This window comes from Meriones unguiculatus, chromosome 1, assembly GCF_030254825.1.
Source record: "Meriones unguiculatus strain TT.TT164.6M chromosome 1, Bangor_MerUng_6.1, whole genome shotgun sequence".
Taxonomy (NCBI): domain Eukaryota; kingdom Metazoa; phylum Chordata; class Mammalia; order Rodentia; family Muridae; genus Meriones; species Meriones unguiculatus.
This window is the reverse complement of record NC_083349.1, coordinates 138,948,980-138,965,959: the sequence shown is the minus strand read 5'-3', so window position 1 is coordinate 138,965,959 and position 16,980 is coordinate 138,948,980. Positions and strand designations below refer to the sequence as shown.

General features: G+C 42.4%; 1 protein-coding gene across 4 annotated transcripts in view; it reads right to left on the bottom strand.

The window, feature by feature from the left end:
• Positions 1-16,980, bottom strand: part of Dock4 (dedicator of cytokinesis 4) — a 385,661-nt gene that overhangs the window by 180,548 nt on the left and 188,133 nt on the right. For all 4 annotated transcript variants that reach the window (XM_060367419.1, XM_060367426.1, XM_060367422.1 and 1 more), the window contains one exon: positions 13,775-13,926. In XM_060367419.1, the coding sequence (XP_060223402.1) occupies positions 13,775-13,926 (152 nt within the window). The remainder of the gene's footprint in view (positions 1-13,774; positions 13,927-16,980) is intronic.

Genomic DNA, 16,980 nt, shown 5'->3' with positions numbered 1-16,980 from the left:
ACAGTTCTATCAATGGTACTTCATGACCAGTTGGCAAGAGTCACCTACTTAGTACACGGAACTCTGAGGTCTATATCATGTCTGTGACCCCAATCCCCTGTTACACCTTTATTACACTAAACAGGATGAATAACATGCATTGTGGTACAGCATTTAAACAATAAACATAATATAAAAACAAAGCTAATAAGAAAATCTACAGTGACATGATGTTTTTTTTTAAGATTTATTTATTATGTATGTAGCATTTTGCCTGTATGTCTGCATCAGATATTACTATAGATGGTTATGAGCCATCATCTGGCTTTTGAGAATTGAACTCAGAGCTTTTGGAAGAACAGCCAGTGTTCTTAACCTCTGAGCCGTCTCTCCAGCCCCAACATGATGTTTTCTAATGCTTTCTTCTTAAAGATTAAACAAAAGAAAAACAAAACAAAAATGTCAGGAACACTGGGAAATAAGAGCTGATATATTATCAGCAGAGAAAGAAATCATTATTTGACTTTCCTTACCTACTGCCATGCTCCCCTAGGGGAAGAATTTCACTACTGGAAAACTTAGAATTACCTGAATTCTATATTTGACCCATTATAAATCATGACTCTATATGATACTAACTAATTCTTTCTTTGGAAATAAAGAACAAATCATCATTATTTATTATTTATAACCTAATTTCTTCTAACAAGGATATTAAAAAAAAAAGAACCAAGACAGTGAAAGAAGAATATAAATAAACTTCCATGGCAGGGTACTGGGGGAAAGTAATGAAGGAAACTATGTACTTCATGACAGACTCTATGACTTAGGCTTTAAACGCTCTCATTTAATTCCCACAACTGCCCTACAGGGTGGGAGGCATTATCATCCAGGTCTGACACAGAGAGAGCTGGGGCTTGAGCTATTGGGCAATCTGGACCAAGGTACACAGATAGTCAGGGATGGAGCCAGGGCACAGCCCGCACCTGGCAGGAGGGTCCTGGCTTGTTACCACCATGGTACCCCTGTCTCTGAAAGAACAAACAAATCAAAAAATGAACAAAGACGAGCAATACTGTGTTACAAGGGATACATATTTTATAGAGTATCAATTAAATTTAAAAATATTTGAAAATAAATGAAACTAAAAACAAATTAAGCCTGAAAGTAACCAGTGGTTTGTGAAGGTTACGTCTGTGATTGCCTGCTCAGGCCAGCTGCTGAATTCTGAGGTCCTAAGTGTAACCTCTGCAATTGGAAAGGGCATTTCAGAAGTATGGTTCAGTAGGCATGTCCTTCCACTGACACAGTATGCCATGAGAAGCACAGTCATGTCTTGAAGTGGCCATGGCACCTCTTCTTTCTCTGCAGGATGCTCCTGGCCTCCACTCTTTTCCTCAGCCACTATCAATCAGAAACCTTGTGGTTGCACAGGCTGTATCTGAGGTCCAGGAGGCCACCAGGCCAGATCTGAGAAGGTCTTTTCGAGTAAGAGCTTTAAGTGTCCTTCTCAGTAGAATAATCCTATATAAAATGCTATACTCAAAGAGCAAAACAACTGAACATTCATATGACCAATGGCAGGGATTTTTATATGACATATTATATTTCAGAGAGATTTATACCTTATTAAGAGATGTAATATTTCCCATCATGGTTTCATACTATCACTCTAATCACCTCTCACATAACAATCAAACTGATCTGAGGATTTAATGCAGGTAAAAGTGACATGATATAAATTTTATCCAAAATACAGGGAGTGATTAATATCTTTGTTTGAACCAAGTAGTGCAAAAGATAATGAATTAATTAATCCATAAAAATTTACAAAGAATGCTTTAACACTTTTTGGATAGTTAAACCATTTGAAATTTATTTATTAGTCCCTAAAGTAAGCAATTAATAAAATGGTGTAAATACTTAAAAGCTAATTGGAAAAATAAGATAAAAGTCTTAATCCTTTATACTCATACAAAACCAAACCTCAGTGTTGCATCTTTGAAAATGCAGTAACTTGTTTTAAGTTTAGCTATGTTGTGTGGGGTAACAGACAATACTTATTCTGTAGAACAGAGGTGAAAGGATGAAATGGCGGGAGCACGGAGATGGGCAATGGAGTAGCTCAACAGTTCAGGTATCAATGTACAGCTCAAAAGTGCTGGCATCAGCAGCACAGCTCAACAGTGTGGCCATTAAAGCCTCTGTCTAGAATGCAATGGAATGCAAGTAGAAGGAATCTCAATGGCTTCTACTCTTTCACAAATGCTTATTGACCAATAATACAAAATGCTTCCAACAACATTTAATAAGAGATTAGACTAATATACTCCAGCCCAGCGTAAGGTTTGCTGCAATAAACACAGGTAAGAAGCAGAGACTGCAGAAAGCTCTGCCCTTCCTCAGAAGGGCAGAAATCAGAATTCTGACTTATAAAGACAAAAGGCATCCAGCCTCCTCTTCCCTCTGGGAGAACAGTGTTCAGCAACGAGGACCACAGAAGGCCTCTACATGCCTGAGACAGGAGCAGATGTGCCATATCAACCACCTGTATTAACTACCCTTTACCATTTATTTGCCTTCCCACAAAATTTTTCCCATAAGAAACTCAATACCTTCCCTTGTTTAGTCACTTCTCTTAAAATTCATGTTTCTTTGTGAAGATGCTATGTAAGCTGGAATTCAAAGACACATCCAAGAATTGCAGATAGCCAGGATACATTAAATATTCATCATTGCCATCGCCATCACCACAACCATCATTATCGTCATCTTCATCATCATCATCATCATCATCTTTTTTGAAACATTATGTTGCCATGATGTCCTGGACCTGTGCAGCCCAAGTTGGCCTCACATTCATGATTCTCCTGCTTCTGCTGCCAAGCGCCTGGATTTAAGGTGAGCGCCAACCCACCCAACTTCTTCTCCCCTTAGTTGGTCTTTTGTTAGATGTCTGTAACAAAAGGCTAAGAAAAAAGTACCCTCTTCCATCCCAATACCATGTAGAGAGTCATAACTATCTCCTTGTCTTCATTTGTAACCCACTGAAGGTTACAAATGAAGTGGAACATTTGAAGTGGAAAAGCTTAGACAGCATCATGACAGGCTGAGGTAAAGCTGGTGCTACCTCAGGTCAGTGTGCAAAGTGGGCAGCAGGGGTGGAAGAAGCCCTGAGGTACCTTCTAGACCTTGGATCCTGTTCTCCTAGGTAGACGAAGGATGGAGAGATAATGTATCCCAAGAGAGTGGCTGCTCAGTGGAGAGAGAAGAGACCCCTAAGCCCTCTTATCATCTGGTCCTTTACTGCTTTCTCCAGCAAAGTCCAATTCTTAAGAGCCAGACTTACTGGGGTGGATTGCTGAGAACAATTCTCCATGCTTAAAGGTCTAGTCAGATTATAGAGCCCTTTGTAGGCCCCAAAGCCCAGGTTTTAGCAATCCTAATTGCTCTCTTTTACAACTGTCTTACGTGGTCCCAAACAGGAAACAAAGCCCAGTTATCCCATGGACAAAGATTTTTGCCTTTTCTTCCTCAACCACAGACCAACACCAACGACAGGGTTTTTATTTGCAAGTTTTACTAGGTAAGACCATTAGTGTGCTAATTTTAAAACTAAAGCAGCATTAGAATCATGAGCTCCTTTGATTAGAAAGAAATGGAAAAAGGAAGACCGTAGAGACAGACTATACAAAGCATAGTCCCTTGCCTAAGAAAGCAGCAGGCTCTTCTTGCTAATATCCAAGGCTAGATTCACTGTATAAATATCTGCTCTGAAGGGACTGACCAAACAATCTGATGGTTTTGTCAGGTGGAGGATTTAGCTGAATGTCATATGAGAAGACACGTTTTAAAGGAATAGCTAATATCACTACCAACCGTGACTATCAAAATCAGTCAATTTTTACATCTCAGCATGATCTTTACACTAATTTATGGTATTTTCTTTTTATAATAAAAATGCAAAAAAACTCTCTAGGATGACAAATTTTAATAATAAGAGGAATACAGCTCTCATAAAGGGAAAACAAACAATCACGTATCTACTGTTTCACAGCACCTGCACAATCACCAGACTGAAGAAAGCGTTACAGATGATGATGATGATAATGATGACAATGATTCTGGCTGCCTGACTACAGCAATGACTCTAATTTAAAGTTCCCCAAATTTCCCTCTAATAAACTTCTTAGAAAGATAAACACTGTATAGCTAAATACAAGACTAAAGAGAATAATGAAATACGTGGGAAAGGAAAGCAGAAGGGGGTACCACTTGAGGAAAAAAGTGGGGCCCACAAGAAACAGATATGGATGGGGTGATAACAAAAGTGCTATGAAGGGAAAATGAATTAAAATAATTATTCCCTAAGTAGAGGAAAACATATATCAATGGTGTTCTGAAAAGGGCTTCAACTCCATAACGAATATGCCCAGACTTATCAAGTGGGGTTGTGTGAAATTTAAAAGCTCTGTACAGCAAAGAAGCAGTCACCAGACTAAAGCAATGGCCTAAAGATAAGGCGAGAAAAGTCTTTGTCAACTATATATCAGTCAGCGGACTCAGATCCAGAGTACATGAAGAACTACATACCACAAGCCCCCAAATTACCCAATAAGAGATGGGCTAACAACTGGACAGTTTCTCAACCAGAATGTTGTTCTGCACCATTAGCTGCTGGTGGAATTGCTTTAAGATTCTATCTCATTCCAGTCAGAAAAGCCCATTTAGAAAGAAATGACAAGTGGTGTTAGCAAGGACACAGGGAGAGAGGAGGAACCCTGGTGGGAACGTAAATTGGTGGTAGAGGCACTGTGGAAATCGGTATAAACAATTCTCAGAAAATTACAATTACCATGATGTAGCCACAGAACATTTACACATCCATGTTTATTCCTGCACTATTCACAATAGTAAGGAAACATGTGCATCAATAGGTGAGTTGGTAGATTACTATGTTAAAAAATTACAGACTCAGCACATCTTTATCTCATTTACAGAATTGAAATTTAAGTGTGGATAGAAATGTGTCCAAGTGTGTGTATGTCTCTCTGTATGTAAGTCATGAAACTAAAAAGAGATGAGGGAAAGAGAATAATGGAATACCTAGAAAATGAAAGCAGAAGGGGGTACCACTTGGGGAGAAAAGTGGGGCCTACAAGAAACAGACAGGAGATGGGGTGATAGTGAAGGCATTGAGGGGGGAAGATGATTTAAAAAGCATAAAACCACACCTGTATGGAAATGTCATCACTTTGATTCAGACTAAGAATGAAGAGGGTGGGGTGCAAGTGATTTAGTCTTTCTCCAGAGAAGTGTGAGAAGTTTGGTAGGAAAACAAGCCTCTGAGCAGAGGCAGCAGAAGGAGCCATGGGTGGAGCAGGGTCAACACAAGGAGGGTCAAGGACCAGGGTCAACACAGGAGGGTCAAGGAGCACGCTGATCTGCCTGAAGGAAGAGTGTCTCGGCTGGTCTTTCTCAGAATTCACAGAACCTGACTCGGCAAGCATGGCGTCCTTGACATTCCAGAGAGAGAAGTCAATGTGATCTGTACCCAAAGTGATCTGATTCTCTGAAACACCATCTCTTTGTTAGGAGGCCATGTATAGTAAGGAATGTTGAAAATAAGTAAATCAAAGCTCTTTATAAGGCATTTAAAAACAAACAAACAAACAAAAAAGAAGCTTTAAATGAAAACAGAACAATTAAATAAAAACCATGTAATTCAAGCCTTTACTATCAATAAATATATCTCTTGTGTATTTTTTTTAATTCCCAAAAGGATGTTCTGAGGGTTTTTTGTTTTTGTTGCTATTGTTGTTTGTTTTGTGAATATTAAGTCCAGGATGGGTATGGTGGCACTCAGCTACACTCCTAGCACTCTGGAGGAGACAGAGCAGGAAGATCACTAGGTGTTCAAGCCCAGCCTGGTCTACGTAGCAAGTTCCAGGCGAGCTAGGACTACATCATGAGACAACCTCAAAAAACACAGGAAGCAACAAAATGTATACTGACTACTGTACCTGTATGTACCATACTATATGAAGGTATGGTATAGAAACTGTCCTCACTTTTCTCAACATTTTCTTCCTAAGTGGAATCCAGGTTTGGGAGGATGTGGGTTTGGGAGGATGTGGGGTTTTTTATGCCTTCCCCAGATGAGCATTTGGCTTTACAGGGAGTTAACTTGCTGGCTGACTAAACGCAGGAATGAACAAACTTCAGGAATGGCAGCATGAACTGCACGTGTCTAACTGGGAAAAAGTAGAAACACCCCCCCTTAACTTGTAACTTCCAAATGCTTAGGGGGTTGTGCCAGCACTTACCTCATGATTTTTTATGTACCTTTTATTATGACAGTGTTTGCAAATGATGGCTCCCTGGAGACAGGTCTGAGAGCAAGGCTGTGATGAGCACAGTGAAACCTGAAGCAGCTCTTCCTGATCCACTCAACACTCTTCTTAAGCAGCACCCCACCCCCGGAGGGGAAGGATGATAGGAAGGTACTAATGGCAAGATCTTCTAATGCTTCGCCTCAACAGCAAGGCAAGCCTTAAAAGCTTCCTTTAACTCTCCCTCCACGCACATACACCCTGAGTCAAGTCCTCTGCAAGGTGCCGAGAGCATTAGGATGATGAAAGGGCGGAATCACACCACTGATAATTCCTTTGTCAATGTCAAATCCTCTTGCAACATAAATGGCACTGAATACCCCAGAGGCCCTTGTGAAGTGGTTACTATTTGTGATGATGGCTTATCCCTTAGGGACTCAGGGGAACTAAATTATTCTGAATCTCCTGCAGGAAGCAACCTGTGAGTTCATGAAGAAAGACAGGGATGACCATAATACTGGAGTGAGCGCTTACTCATCTACAGGAACCTGGGAAGGGGGCTTTCCCGTCACCTTGCAAAATGTTCCACTACTCAGGACAGTCAAGCTGTCTGCATAAACATTTATAGACAAAGAAAAAGAGAAGCAAACTCAAGGTCATGCTCTCTGTGAGCTTCTGGTTTCCTGCAACTCTAGTTTTTCTAGTCACTTACTAAAATTAAATAATCAGCATTATATTTATATCATAAAATGCCACAAAGAAGAACAGTGCCGTTATACCCTGTGTGTTCTAGACTTGAATAAAGCCTTTCCTTGCTCATTTTCTTTGTGTTTGGATCTCCCCCTAGCAGCTTCCTTAAAAATCGATACCATTAAAAGCAACCCGTATTTGTAGAGCCATTGTTTTTTTGTTGTTGTTGTTGTTTTTCATTTTCATGTGTAACACAAGAGCGAACAAATGAGGGATAAAGCTGCAGATCTGATTAACTGAGAGGTGACAACAAACCGAATCCCCACGCACCTGCTGGAACAATCGAATGATGGAGAGAGGGACGGTGGGAAGCAGTGGTGCTTCTGACCAAGAGGCCCCAGGGAAGGTCGCTGTGGGTCGCTGCTAGGCAGACACCCACAGCGAATCTGTGCCAACATGTCTAGACACAGCAGGAAATGCTCTCGGCCTGATAGGATGGTTGACACTGCCACAATTCAAAAAGGGTCTCCAAATGCCTCCTCTATTTTTATTCTGTGCACTCTGCCCCTTGCTAGTCTGGCTGGGCAGTTTTCCATAGACTGTTTTTCTTTGCTTTGGAAAGCTTACATTTTTAGTAAACTTTGTAATATGAAATTAGATAAAACAGACCTTGGCCTACAGTCTGTCAAAGCCAAAGCACTAAATTGTTCCCAACTTATGTTAAAATGTAGATGCTGAATTCGTATATCAGACCATAAGCTTCAAACAAAATATGCTAGCACAGGGAATTACAACCTGTAAAGGCTCTACAAACCTTATTATATACACAGACAAAAATAGAATTTTCTCCTAGGCTGAGCCAAATAATTTCTTACATTATGTCAGCCTCTGAGAAGGATTATTGAAAGCTATGAAAGCATTTTTTTTTTTAAGACTCTCCTCGCTTGCACAGGATCTTCAGCTCATTCCCATTCCCACCATGGTGTTTCAGGATATAACCCCACTTCAGGCTTCTGATCCCCCTTTCTTGAGCACTCCCGGCTAAAGTAATATGGGCTCCATATTGTCCTTTTGCTAGTAGGTCTCTCTAAACTTTAAGTAACTGCCCTATCATAAGCAAAACACCACTGATTTCTTGGAATGTGTGGTTTCCCAAGAATGCAAGGGCAGCACCACACCGTTCTAGCTAGGATGAGGTCTAGTTCCTCTTTGGGTTTGAAAGTCCACCTCATCACAGCCACGACCCACGGATAAACTGCCCGATACTGACCAACATCCTATGACTATCATTCAAGAACTCCCACCAGGAAAGCACTTTTATCCTCACTAAGTGAGGGTAGCTAACAGCTGTCAGAGATGGGAGGTTCCATGCCCAGGCTGATACAACAAAGCCAGCTTTCTATCCAGATAATCTCACCTCAGGGTCTGGCCACTTGGTCAAGCTGGACGGGTGTGCAGGACACAGGTGGTGCCTCCCAGACAGCGAGACAGGCATAGCCATTTTACAGTTCAGTAAGGATCTGGGTTTCTAAAAAGTCTGTGCTTTACCTATTGTATTCAGTACTTCCTCTCCCTTAAATGACAGAATTGGACTGAATAAAGCATAATTATAGGCAAAAGAAAGCTTCTGTGGAAAATAAAACCTTTCAAGAAAAATGAGTTTAACTGCATGGAAGTCCAAAAAAAAAAAAAAAAAAAAAAAAAAACTAACCAGAAAAGTTTGTGAAAAGGAATCAGCAGAAACTTCACCTACACAATTACTAGAAAAAACAGATTCTGCTGCTAATTTCTCAGATAATAGCCCATTCCAGCAGCTGGTATGACTGAGCCAGCTTGCAGTAGCTAGGGATCAACTGATGGTACTCAGGCCAATACAATAAATTTTCTGATAAGAGCAAAATAGAGGAAGAAATTAGTCCCAAGACAAAATTACAATGTCAAGTCATGAAGACTTAGGATACACCAGTAAGCAAAAGAATGGAAGCGACATGTCAACCACTGACTGCGACTTTCACACGCCGGGACTTACTGACCTTACTGACATCCTGCCACAGATGAGGGGGCGTGTACGGGGTGAGCACAGCGTTAATGTGCAACTGCAGAGGCTAGGCAAAGCACCACGCTCAGACTCTGCATGGCACACGATGCAAGGGCCATTTCCTGAGTGCCTGCTGAAGGAGACCCTGTAGCATACACTAACTATTGCCGCCACGCCCTAGCTCAGACAGTTCACAGCCACACCCTCCGCCTTCCCTTCCCCACTGCAAACTCAAGTCTGTTTCCTGATGTTTCTCTCCTAAGGGGCCTGGAGCCATCCTTGATTTCCCCTCTCCTTCCCTGTGGCCTCTTTCTCCTTACTGGACCCCTCCTGTGTAATCTTCACAAGCTCAAGTTTCTACTACTCTGGCCTCAGAAGGATGAGCCCTATACAGACCCCTTAGCACAATACGGATATTACAGATAAAGAATGTGGATGGGAAATAGTGATTCTTACACAGCCTACTGCTAAAGTACCAGTCTCACTTGACTTCAGGCAAGGTCTGTAGGCTGAGTCATCTACAAAGAAAGGAATATTCGTGGTACATACCTTCTAGGGTAATTGCAAGGGCTAAGACAGGAAATATTTTTAAAAGAAGTTATAACAGCGTTTGGCATATGAAAAGCATTATATAAGCATTTTCTACCAGAATATAATAAAATAAGATACCAAAGGTGCAGAGAGCAAACTTCCTACCTTCCTCATCTATTCCTTGTGGAATGAGGAAACCATACTTCCAGCCAGATAACTGCTTATGTGAAACAAGGTGGCAGACCCAGCTTTTGGTTTTTTTTTTTTTTTAGCCAAATAACTCTTTCCTAGAAAGAAGTTGTATGAAGGTTGCCTTGGCCTTAAGCAAACAGTCTGTAATTTTCAGTAATCACTAGGCTCTGTGGGCGACTATGCTACGCAAGCATCTGAGGAAGTAAACTGGAGCGATGAGGTATAGGGTCGGCATATGCTAGCCAGATGCTCTTAGCACATGCCTGTGTCCTTCCCGGTATTTACAGGAAGGAGGGCCCACAACATGATCAGAGGCCCAATCTCCCAGGCCACATTCAGGCAGATTCAATAGTTGTTTAAAAATTAAAACCCCGTGCAGGAGGGATGGCTCTGAGGATAAGAGCACTGGCTACTCTTCCAGAGGTCCTGAGTTCAATTCCCAGCAACCACAACATGGTGGCTCACAACCATCTATAATGAGACCTGGTGCCCTCTTTTGGCATGCAGGTGTACAAGCAGGCAGGACATTGTATACACAATAAATAAATCTTTAAAAAAATTAAAACCCCAGTTTTGCAAATAAAGCCTCAATCAAATGATGACTTAGGGAGACCTAATAAGCACATCTGTCTCTGCTGGTGCTCAGGAGATATTACCCAATTCACAACTTTGCTAAATGTACCAGGAAGGGGACACCACATGCTGGCTCCCTTTGTACTTGATACCTGCGAGGACAGAAGCTAAGTTTTCGTCTCTGGCAGAGATTACTTTCCTTCAGGTTCCCTGGGAGGGGCTGGTGACATTGGTAAGAGCACTTGCTGCACAAACCTGGTGACACGAGTGTGACTCCTGGATGGCACATAGAGGGCTTACATGTGTGTATCATGTATCATGTAGAAAGACACACAATAATGTCAAACTCTTTGGGGTGGCAGAGGGCTCAGCAGGAAACAGCTGCTGAGCGCCAAACCCTGAGCATCTTCCAGGGACCCACATGGTGCAAGCAGAGAGTGGCCAGAGACCATCAACTCAACCAGCTGTTTCCTGGCCTCCACACGCGCCATGGCAGGCCCCGTGAGCAAACACATGGAAAAATGGTTTTTAAAAATCATCTGCAAGGATCCAATTTCAAAATCTGACTTCTGGAGAATAGATACTTCTGGGCCTCCTGCTAGTGTCAGTGTTAGTGTTATCACTGATGACATCAAAATGCCTGTGAAAAGAAACTCATTGTGCTGACTGTTTTTGTCAGGAGTCAGCCAGGGAGAGGAACACTCAATTAGGAATTTGTCTCCATCAGACTGGCCAGAGGGTACCTTGTAACTGGTGATGGATGCAGGATGGCCCAGCCTGGCATGGACGGTGCCAGCCCTAAGCAGGGATCTTTCACAAAGTAGCAGAAAGCGTCCTAGGAAAGCAAGCTAGGAAGCAACTGCTCTTCGCTTTGGTCCCTGCTGCTGGGTTCCTGCTCCAGCCCCTGCTTTGGCTTCCTTTGGGATGGACTATAACGTGTAAATAAGCCAAATAAGCCCTTTCCAGCTCAGGCTGCTTTGAGTCACGCTGTTTATCCCAGCAACAGAAACAAAACCAGGGTTCCCACAATGCCCTAAAAGCGTGGTTTTCATCTGCAGTTTTTCTTCTGAGACAGTGCACCAATGGAGTGGAGGACACAAGAACTGTTCTCAGTCTGCGCTCTGAGGTCAAGGAACTACAACAAGGCACCAGGTTGCAGTTGCTGAGTCACCATTAAGGCCCCTACCCACGTCTGCATCTTGTACCTCTTCAGGTCAGGACTACGGCTCTGCATTACTGGCAGTTTGAATACTACACTGTCTGGGTATGCCTCGGGAATGTAGACAAGCTAAACCCAACTCTGTTCAAATACCTAGCATTTGAGAGTTTGGGAGATGCGAGACACATGTGGCCCTGTCAGGATGCAGAGTGGGGACAAGCTCTTGATTCTTCCTTGTCTCACCACAGCATATGTGGGGCTGACTGGGGCTGGAAGGGCACAGTAAATCCAGGAGCCCAGCTCCAGTACAGAAGGAAGACACCTTCTGGCCTAAATCGGGAACCCCAGAGTCCCCATTTTAGGGAGCCTAAGCACAGGTCATTTTGCTACTTTCCTAAGCAAATAGGAATTAAACAGGAAAATGCTGGATATGGACACTTAAATGGAATGCTTTAGAAAATGTGGAAATGTTTATAGCAAGACAAACTCACATAGAAGCTAATGTGAAATCAGTGTTATTTCAATTATAAAGTAGTAAGTATATTATATAATAAATATGATAAAATAATGTTGTTATATTGATTATGTTGTTGATTATATTGATAATTTCACAATGGTTAACATTCTATTAATCTTAATATAAAAATTAGAGAAATGTTTGTAAACTCCAGTGCAGCATTTGTGAAAAAAAAAAAAATAGGAATTTATTTTTCAGGACTTCAGCTTAATAGAACCAAGCAGAAGAGTTCTCCTTTCACCTTCTGTACTGATTATTAAAACCATAAATGAGAGTATATTTATTATACATCCAATGTTTTCAGAATTTTGTAAAACTATTGGTAAAGCAGACATTTCCATAAAAAGGCAGGGGCTGAGCCAGCTGTGGTGGCCCGGCCTTTAGTCACAGCACCAAGGAGGCCGAAGCCAGCAGAGCTCTTGTGACTTCAGTGGCAACCTACACTACACAGCAAGTTCTAGGACAGCGGAGGCTACAGAGAGAGACCTTCCCTCTAAAAGATAAAAAGAAAAAAAAAAAGAAAAGCAGGTGTCATCTCTACTTTCTTAAACTCGGAGCTGTAACAGGTCAGTGTTTTAAGCCTTTTCTTCTCTTTGAGAACTGATTTGCAATGGGAAAATTCCTCAAGGGCACTGATTCATTCATTCCAACTGTGTTCCAGGTTGATGCAGGAAGCATATAATCATTGTTAATTCCACACTTGATAAATTCTAGCTTTACTGCATGAAAACACCACTTCCCACGTCTTACAGGAACAGTCCACTAACAAGAGATAAAAGTCACACTTACCAGTTCATAAAACACAATCCATAAGTTACCCATCATGTATTATTGTTACAAGTGCATTAAAATAACCCACACATCCCTCCTCGAAAGGAAGGGAAGTACTCCTACATTACTTTGCGTAGCTTAGAGCTGCTAAGGATTCTTGGTATTCATTTTAACAAGTACTTTAAAAGCACTGTACAAATGGATTGTTACATGTGACTCAGGTAAATCCATCCTAATTCATAAGTTAGATGTGAATTTTCAACTTAAAACACAAAGTGCTTTATGTTTCCATTCGAAATAAATATAGTTTTCTTAAAGTCTCAGTCTGAGTTCAAACTTTGGCTGGGTGTACAGGGCATCTACTCCACGTCTCTTCCTAAACATTAGAAATCTGGGCTGGGGATATCCTCAGCGCTAGGGACTCACTTAGCATGCGTGAGGCCTGGGGCGTGATTCCTAACCCCACAGAAGAACTGAACTCATACTGAGGAGCTTGCCATGTAGAGCCATGACAGCTAAGAGTCAGAGCACTGAGAATGTCGAACAGGCCAGGTTCGCGCTGTTTCACAGCTCTGACTTCCATCCAGTGTCTGCAGCGTTCTTCCTTGCTTCTCCAGACAGGAAGATCGGTGTTACTATGTACTGGAAAACTGACAAATAAAATGTGCTGACTTCGATAAGTAAACAGTATACTGCAGAGAAATTTTATTTTCTTGGCATATCAACACACAGTAACTAAAACGAGAACAAGCTTGTACTGAGGCCGTCTTCCCTTTAAGCTCACTGAGGATTCTACGGGTCTTCTGATTTCCCAGGAATTCTCAGATCTAGCCATACCAGGTGGAAATATCTAGAGGGTAGGTAGACCAGAAACTCAGAGTTCTATCAGTGAACTGAGGCTGGTAGAGATAAATATGTCTGAAAGCATCCAACATGCAAATATCCACCATGATTCCAAAAAGGAACTCCTGTCCTCATCCACACGCCGTTACCTGATTGGACGGTTCTCTTTGCTGTCGAAGAGAGAGAAGATGACCTCCAACTCCTCCCCCAGGTTGGAGCACATGAGACTCTTCATCTGGACAAACAGGTGGTGGCTGCTGGCCTGCACTGGGGTATCTTTCTTCCGGTGTCGATGCTCCATCTGAAGGGTACCCGCCCCACCAGGAAAAACAGGGTCAGCGTGGACTGAAGAAAGGAATGGCACAAAGCTGTAGAGGGATGGGGACTGCCTATAGTAAAATTTCCTTTCATGCTAAATTCAGCATCTAATCTAAATTTCAAATGTTCCTCCAGCTTCTTCAATAAGATGATCAAGGGCTCTTGCTTTAAGATTTGCTTTAAATTTTTAATATTAAGATGATATTAGCTCATGGCATAGATTCAGGAAGGAAAAAGTTCAAAGTATTTCTGCTCACCCTAGTCAACTTGCAGGGTGAGAACAAACCATTCATCTTGGAGAACAGACAAGAGAGATGGCCTGGTGCTGCTGCTTGTAATCCCAGCAGCTTGGGAGGTGGAGGCAGAAGGATTCCAAGTTTAAGACCAACCTGCCCACAAACTGAGTTCAAGACTAGCCTGGGCAACTTGGTGGGACTCCCCCACCCTCCCTCGAATCCCCTTTCTCTTTTCATATATGTATGTGTATGTGTGTGTGTACATATGCATGTATTTGTGTGTATGTATGTATGCTGGGATGGTGCCCAGTGGTAGAGCACTGGCTTAGCTCAGCATATATAAGACTTTAGGCTTAATACCCAGAACAAGAAAACAACACCACCAAAGCTATCGCCTCAAACAGACAAACAAACAAACAAACAAACAAACCCTTCAGATTCAGTTACAGATCATTTGATAAATGAAAGCTGAAGAATATTTCTGTAACTCATTTATTAAACTTTGAAAATACTTTGAAAGTTATACTAAAATGAAAGGCTCTGGGAGTTTCTGAACGAGGCTGTGGCAAGTCTTATTGTAACAGCACAGCAGGTAAATGTTTCCAACGTGCTGTGGAGCAATGGCGAGGTGGTCCAGGAGCCTGCGAGGAAGCTAAAGTTGGGAAGAAACAGCCACACATCCCCTTCTCATGGTGTCCTCAGTTTGGTCAGCTGCCATCAGGCTTGTGACGGAGGACCAGAACTGAAAGTGCACACAGTCTGGGAAAAAAATCATGCGTAAGGCTATGGATGGGAGACCATGAGGCCAGGCTCTCAGGCAATAATACCCGTTAGGTCAATACTACATCCAAACATTGGGACCACAACAGCGAATAAACATTCCATGCTTCATGGAGATGGTACCCACTAGGGGGATCAAATACCAGCAACACTGGCGTATGCACACACACAGACACACCTACCCACTCATACACAGACACACAGACAGACAGACACAAACACACATACATACAGAAACACAGTCAGACCACACACACACACACACACACACACACACACATACTCCCTGTAAGAGTGATGAATGGAGAAAATCTATATTGTCAGGAGAACCCAAAAAGAGTGCTTGGGTTTGAGCCTGGGAAGTGAGAAGACGCCTTAGAAAACTGTTTCTGTAGCAAAGCACTACAAAAGAAACTAGAATTGTGGCCTGTCTAGGGCAGGGCTCACCAACTTGATTGTGGTGAAGGTGGAAGCTGAGAGGTAAATACTTCCAGAAAAACCAACAAACAAAAGGCCATCGAGAAAGCATGGCAGTGTGACCTATGTACTAGCTTCTGATTCTCCATTTCCCGTGCACATGCTGGCCCAGCTGCCAACTGCTGCCAGTCCACTCAGCTCTTGCATCTCTACTTTGGGTAGCACCGATGCAGGATAAAAGGCAGGGAAGGACCTGGAAAGTCTGGTAGAGTGAGGGGTGGTATAGTCACTTTCATATCCCAGACTGCCAACTGTTACTCCATCGGATCCTCCTAAGAAAGGAATAATTTCAGCATCAGGCACTTGAACTCCAAGGTTTTGAACTCTGTGGCCATGGTGGTTGTTGGAGGTAAAGGCTCATCGCCACATTTCTACATCAGCTAACTTTGAAGGTTTGTAAGTAGAGTTCAATAATTAACAAATGGTTGGCCAACTTTCAGGGCAAATGCCGTTTTTCACAATGTACAGTTGTAAATGCAATTGCATAACATCATCAGAAAGTTTCCACGCTTCTAACTTTCATTCTGAACTATCTAAAAGCAAAAGAACACGAACAAGAAACCCAGTAAACAGAGCTTCAGTCACCTCGTGGGATATCTCTCTGTGGAAGTGAGGAGATACACATGCGTGTGCATACACACATACACACACACACACACACACACACACACACACACAAAAGTGCATCTCATCAGCCATAACTATTAAGAGAAAAAATATTGAAGAAAAATTAACACAAAGGGTGGGGAAGTTCTCTGTGATGCTTGCTCTATTTTGTGCTTTCAAAATTCCTTTCATGGGGGCAAAGGATACACCACATGCTCACAAAACCAACTTCTTTAATTCAAGGAAGTCGTTCCCCCTTGGAATTGGTCACTCAATTGCTGGGCTACTTAAAACTCCCCACATAGTTGTAGTCAAAAGGGTAGCACAGCACAAGCTACTCCGAAGAAATGAATGGCTACCAAAGGCAGAGCAGGGGCCCTAGACAGATGCCTGCTGTAAAGAACTGACCTCAAGGTGGTCTCACTTTTGACCTCACAGAGTACCAAGTTTCCAGCGCTAATCGTGGCACTCAATATGAATCAACAGGGGAAAAAAATCAGCTTCCTTATTCAGGCAAATAATGCAATATATTGTGAGTAGCGGTTCTCAACCTTGACTGCTCTTTAGAGTCACCAAGAGAGCTTTTAAATATACTTATGCCCAGGTCCTGTCCCAGAACAATTACATGGGAATTTCTAGGGGGTACAGAGGGGGTTCTCAAGAGCTGTAGTTTTAAATGCTCCCAGGTGGCTCTAATGGGCAACGAGGGTCGAGAATCATCGATGGAGATCACATGCAGAGAAACGCTAATCACAGCACACTGAAGATGTATCATTGCATCTGACAGGCAATTAACTACTGGCCTGGCATGCTACGAATAGGCCTGCCTGGCTCTGTGCTCTGTGCCTGTGACACAGACCCTTGCGTCCAGCCCTCCCCAGCTAACACCTAGTCTCCCTCGCCCAGCATTCTTCCAGATCTGGGGTGGGTTTGGACTT